At 41.4% G+C, this 6,060-nt stretch overlaps 1 protein-coding gene across 1 annotated transcript in view; it reads right to left on the bottom strand.

Moving 5' to 3' along the window:
* Positions 1-6,060, bottom strand: part of SNX9 (sorting nexin 9) — a 290,347-nt gene that overhangs the window by 52,684 nt on the left and 231,603 nt on the right. The window contains exon 9 of the mRNA XM_011976425.1: positions 2,034-2,118. Coding sequence (XP_011831815.1) covers positions 2,034-2,118 — 85 coding nt within the window. The remainder of the gene's footprint in view (positions 1-2,033; positions 2,119-6,060) is intronic.

The raw sequence follows: 6,060 nt of genomic DNA, 5'->3' as shown, positions 1-6,060 counted from the left end.
TTTTTTTTTTGTGGTAGAGATGAGGTTTGTCCATGTTGGCCAGGCTGGTGTCAAACTCCTGGCCTCAAGTGATCCGCCTGCCTCGGCCTCCTAAAGTGCTAGGATTACAGGCTTGAGCCACTGTACCCAGCCCCAGTCCTAGTTTTTTTTTTTTTTTTTTTTTTAAGTGGAAGATGGGAAAAGCGGATTGGGATATTTAAGTCCAGAGTCTGTTAGGTGAGGAAGGTGCCCTACTGTAAGGATAGGAGCAGTTTAAAAAGAGACTAAAATCTCTGAGAACAAATTAATATAACGCCCGCAGAGAGAGCCCAGATCCAAGAAACTACCCGAAAGGTGCAGAGGAGATGACTTTCGGGGGCTCCCTCAGTGAGTGGGCTGACAGCGGCAACTGCGCTTGGGTAGTGCCCAATTTCATGGGTCTCTGTTTCATGAGAAGGCAAGGCTACGGCACTTTTAGAGCAAAGAGTTAGTCTCTGCTTTCTCTGGGCCTCCTGAAGATGCGGGGGCTTTCCCCAGCTTCTTCCATGTATGGACGCCCACACAGGCAGACCCGCCTACTGGCTGCATGGGTCCAGTTCTACCTAAAACTTGCAGGTCAATGAAAGGCTGGAACCCTTAGCTCTGTACCACCACTGCACGCTTGGGACAAAGTCCCCTTTAAGAATCTGAGGCAGGCCGGCTGTGGGGGCTCATGCCTGTAATCCCAGCACTTTGGGAGACCGATGCAGGTGGATCACAAGGTCAGGAGTTCAAGACCAGCCTGGCCAATATGGTGAAACCCCATCTCTACTAAAAAATACAAAAAGAATTAGCCGGACGTGGTGGTGCATGCCTATAATCCCAGCTACTCGGGAGGCTGAGGCAGGAGAATTGCTTGAACCCGTGAGGCAGAGGTTGCAGTGAACCAAGATCGCGCCACTGCACTCCAGCCTGGGTGACAGAGTGAGACTCTGTCTTAAAAACAAACAAACAAACAAAAAAACAAAACTGAGGCAGAGCTGTGCGCTCTTGATTTTGAGGAGTGTTAAATCTCATGAAAAGAATAATGGTACATGTTCACTTATTTAAGTCCAGAGAAAACAGGAAAAAAATCTTTAATATAACTACTCAGAAGTTAATTACCCCAAATTTGCTTTGAGGGAAAAAGCATAAAAAGGGCTCTTGGTTACAGCTCTTCAGTCTGGAGGCTTCCAGGGTTTAGAGTTTTTCAAACATGCAGGCACAAGTAATTAAAGAATCTAATACTATTCCTGCAATTTTATCAAGTCTCCAAAGATTATAGAATAAGACCAGATGTTTCCTCATCCTTGATTGAGTCCAGGGTGAGAACACTCAAGACTTCAGGTTCCCAATCTGATTGTTACAGGGTTAAGTCAACAGGATCAGAAGAGAGCTACACTTCTCTTTTCCAGAATTTCATTTGGGAATCTACAACTAAATATCACCTAGACAGAAAATCTATCACCAATGAAAATGTGGAATGAAACCAAAGGGCTTGTGTCACGTTATGCGATGACCAAGTAATTCTAAGACAGATATTCTTAATGATGTCCTTAACTCCCAGCTTTTATTTGGTAGCTCCGTATCTCGATTTGACAGCTGGCTTACTGGAAAAAACACTATTACCAATATATCTGAAAGGGCACCTTATTCTGATAACAAACATGTACTTTACAAGGGAAGAAACAAATATCTGAATTGAGTTCATCAGTGAAACATATAGGGCTGACAGAAAAACAGTATGTAAAATACACTTCAAGACATTTTAGAAAAAAATGATCAAAATAGTACGTTTTATGAGTGTTTGTTCAATACTAAAGGTCTGAAAGATAAAGAATAAACAATATAATGACAGGCATTAATTTGTGTTAATTATCTTCAGTACTCCTACAACACTAACACATATTATCTGTTATTTGGGACCTTAAATATATTTAAAAATACTTTCCAAAAGATGAATAACTCGCTTAGCTTTAAGGTACAGTGTTAAGAGTTTAATCAGAAAGAAAGCAAACAAAAATAAACAAACTTACAATGATGGGAATTTTCTCTTTGGGCTTTGCTAGTTGTTTGGCCAACAAATACTGTTCTGTGCCAGGTTTCGCAAATCCAGGAAATCTAATCATGAATACAAAGGTTCGTCAATCTTAAGTCTTTCCTTGTAAGAATTTTACAACTCTCGTCCACATTTACTGAATTTACCAATTTTAACCTTGTCCTGTCTTTCGGGTGCACTACAACTAGGAAACTGTGGTAAACGAAACCTAATGTAATCAGATTGTTCAATGGCCAATTAGGCATTTAATTAAGCTTGATCTGGTAAGGTGAACAGTTTGACTCCAGAAGGTGTGATGTTTACGGGCACTCTATTTGCTTGACTGTGTCTGAAACATTCCATCACCCCACAGAGTGAAGGGCAGACCTGAAAAAACGCCCCCTAGTCCCCTGGGGCAGTGAGTAGTGGGCATGCCAATCTGAGCTGGCCACAGGGGGCAACAGCCACGTGCTGGCATTTCTACATCCAAATTAAAGTTGCCTTTCAACAAGCTCACTCCAGAGGCCACAACTGTCCCAAAGAGGCTGTCCTGCTCATCAGTGTATGTGCTTGTTTCTTTTGGAATTGCCTTCAGAAGCAGTTCATGACAGTGGAAAACAAGTCTCCTTGGTAAAGAGACCCAAAGTATAATCAATAAATTTGGCTTTGGGGTGGGGGTGAGGGCAGAGGTCACTTAAGACCCAAAAACTTAAATAAACTTGACTACTTCCAGAAATCAAATCTACAGCCAAAGGACATTTCTAAAATTGGAGGACAGCTAGAACACAGCCATCTAAAAAGTGCTACTGAAAAAGACAAGATTAATTTGGGTTTTAGAATTTTTCTTTCAGTAAACAGAAGGAAGTAAAATATCTACAGTGGGAAAAGGAATCTTATTTCTACGAAGTTCCAGTCGCATTGCTACTTTCATTCATGTGCCAAGCTGAAGGCCAGTGTGATACTCTCAGGGGCCCATGTCTTCTTTTCCTGCATTCTCGACCGACTTCCCTTGAGTCTCCTTTCTCTAGACATTCCTTTAAAACACAGCTTATACAAGAGACCAGAGGTGTCCTGCAGCTGGATGGCGTGGGGTTTGAATTCTGACTCCAACACTTCGGTAGCCTTAGGGGCTGAAATGTTGTGGAAGAATGAGACCAGAATGACCTACCTTCTAAGGTGATAAGGGAATTAAAGATTTATGTAAAGAGCCTAGCATGTACTCAGTACATTTCAGTCACTGGCGATTAAGTCATCCGCTCTTTGGAAGTACTCCCTGCAGCCTCAGGCAGAGTCTTCCTCGGCATTTTGAGCATATTTTGTGATTCCATTCATCACACCTGATTGCCGCTATCCATTTACCTATTACAGCAGCCAGAGTGACTTAGAGGAAGCATCTGTGTTTTCAGGACCTGGAGGAGGTTTTGGAGCATACTGAATGCTTAACGAATTAACAGGCTAACCTGGAACACTTTTATTTATTAATTAATTTATTTTATTTATTTTTTTGAGATAGAGTCTCACTATGTCACCAGGATGGAATACAGTGGCACGATCTTGGCTCACCACAACCTCCACCTCCCTGGTTCAAGCGATTCTCCTGCCTCAGCCTCCCGAGTAGCTGGGACTATAGGTGCGCTTCTGTGGGGATTATATATCACGACAACTTGACTAGCTTGTAAACATTTCACTTTTTGGGCACTGTTATGGACCACAGAAAAATTTTTGAGGACAGCAATGTATTAATTATTTCAGCAGCATCAAGATGTCTTTTTTTTTTTTTTTGAGACAGAGTCTTTCTGTGTTGCCCAGGTTGGAGTGCAGTGGCGCCGTCCTGGCTCACTGCAACCTCTGCCCCCCGGCTTCAAGCGATTTTCCTGCCTCAGCCTTCCAAGTAGCTAGGATTACAGGCACGCCACCAAGCCCGGCTAATTTTTTTATTTTTGGTACAGACTGAGGTTTCACCACGTTGGCCAGGCTGGTCTCGAATTCCTGACCTCGTGATCTGCCTGCCTCAGCCTCCCAAAGTGCTGGGATTACAGGCATGAGCCACTGTACCCGGCCCAAGATGAATTCTTATAGTGCTCAAGTATATTTAATTTCGGATCTCCTTTTCTAGTATAAGATTTATGTTCCATGACTAGAATACAGCTGTCATATAAAATGGACTAATTGCTGAAAAAGTGTTAATACTTAAAAACAATTTTTATAATTGTTTTAAGTTTAAGTGACTCATTTATACATTAGTAGAGTTAAATACAAATACACCGGGTTTTAAACTGTTCACAGCACTACACAGAGACGGAGATGCCTCACAGGCACAGGTTCAAGTTAGGACTGCGTTCATGTGGTTTCAACCTGGAATGATATTTTAGAGCAGAAAGAATTCTTAAAGCCAACCTCCTTGCTTCCGAGATGAAGAAACTGAGATTCCAACAGGTCATGAAACTTGCCTAAGGTTATAAGCAAATCAGAGAGCAAGAGTGGAGCAGAGGAGAGCACCAAAAACTAGAGTCAGAGACCCCCCAGGCATGAGGGAACCTCACTGATCAGCCATGAAAACATGGTCGTTCATTTTTCTCAGTCTCTGCTTCTTTTGTTTTCAAAATGGGGTTAATTTATATGAATTTTCAATATACTTGATATTCACATCTAAAGAACAGCTGACAATGATGCACATCACTACTGACCACGACTGAAAACTTCAAATTTGACTCTGAAACAAGACACAGTTGACTAACAAGACAGAGAATTATTCATTTTATTATGCATGCAATTGAGCAGGAATATATATAATGGAAGAAACTGGATTAAGAGGCAGCAAAAGCGTGCAGTCAAAAGAGAACGCATTTAATCACCAAAGCTATTTAAATACACTTTGGAGTACTTGTAGGACTTATTAAACTACATCTAGACCTAGATCTTGATGTCTAAATATATGTCAAATGTTATGTTTTTAATTTTTCCAGACACAGATTAACATTCTTTGATATCTGCTTTGAATCATGGACTTGGAATATTGGGGAAAAGTATTAGTCATTTCATAAAATAAACTAAACATAACTGCTGGAAGAAGAGTACTTGAAAATTCTGATGGAAGTCATAAATTATTAATATATCTCCTTCAAGCTACACAGGCATAAACTACAGCCTTATTTAGGTCTCTCCAAAGAATCCTACAGTGCTATGTCCACGGTCACGGTGCCCACATGCTTTCCTGTTAAGTAGGGTATCTACAAGTACTGTTAAAAACCTTTTTTTTTTTTTGGCTAGGTGCGGTGGCTCAGGCCTGTAATCCCAGCACTTCGGGAGGCAGAGGCGGGTGGATCACTTGAGACCAGGAGCTTGAGACCAGCCTGGCCAACCTGGTAAAACCTTGTCTCTACTAAAAATACAAAAATTAGCTGGGCATGGTGGCACGCATTTGTAATCCCAGCTACTCAGGTGGCTGAGGCACAAGAATCACTTGAACCGGGGAGGTGGGGGTTGCAGTAAGCCAAGATCGCAGCACTGCACTTCAGCCTGGGTGACAGAGGGAAACGCCTGTCTCAAAACAAGAAAACAAAACAAAATACAACACTTTTTTTTTTGTTTTAAATCTAAGAGAAACCTAAGCTAAAACAAAGCTCCCGACCACGTTTTTAGGCGCAGGAGCTGAGAACACGGGCTTCGGCGCCTGAGGGCCTGGTTTCCTGACTGGAACACTCGGGTGTGTCTCTCTGGGCATCAGTTTGCCTGCAGTAACACAGGGGTTTTATGTACCACAAAGGATACGAGGGCCACATGCAAATGATACAAACCACTCTGCACAATGTCTGGCACATGGCAAGTGATTAATAAAATAGTAAAACATTTAAAACAGAGTTGCTATTACTTTTTTTTTTTTAGCTTTCCTGTGACATTAGCAATGAAACCTTAATATGTCATAAACTGATAAAGGTAGAAGTAATGAAAATAATTGGGAAATCATCAAATAAAATAAATATTTCACTTATTAACCTTGTAAAACAAAAATCTTTTTTTTTTTT

The sequence above is a fragment of the Mandrillus leucophaeus genome, unplaced genomic scaffold (genome assembly GCF_000951045.1).
Source record: "Mandrillus leucophaeus isolate KB7577 unplaced genomic scaffold, Mleu.le_1.0 Scaffold166, whole genome shotgun sequence".
NCBI classification, from domain to species: domain Eukaryota; kingdom Metazoa; phylum Chordata; class Mammalia; order Primates; family Cercopithecidae; genus Mandrillus; species Mandrillus leucophaeus.
The sequence above is the reverse complement of the archived record's forward strand: the minus strand, read 5'-3'. Positions and strand labels throughout refer to the sequence as shown.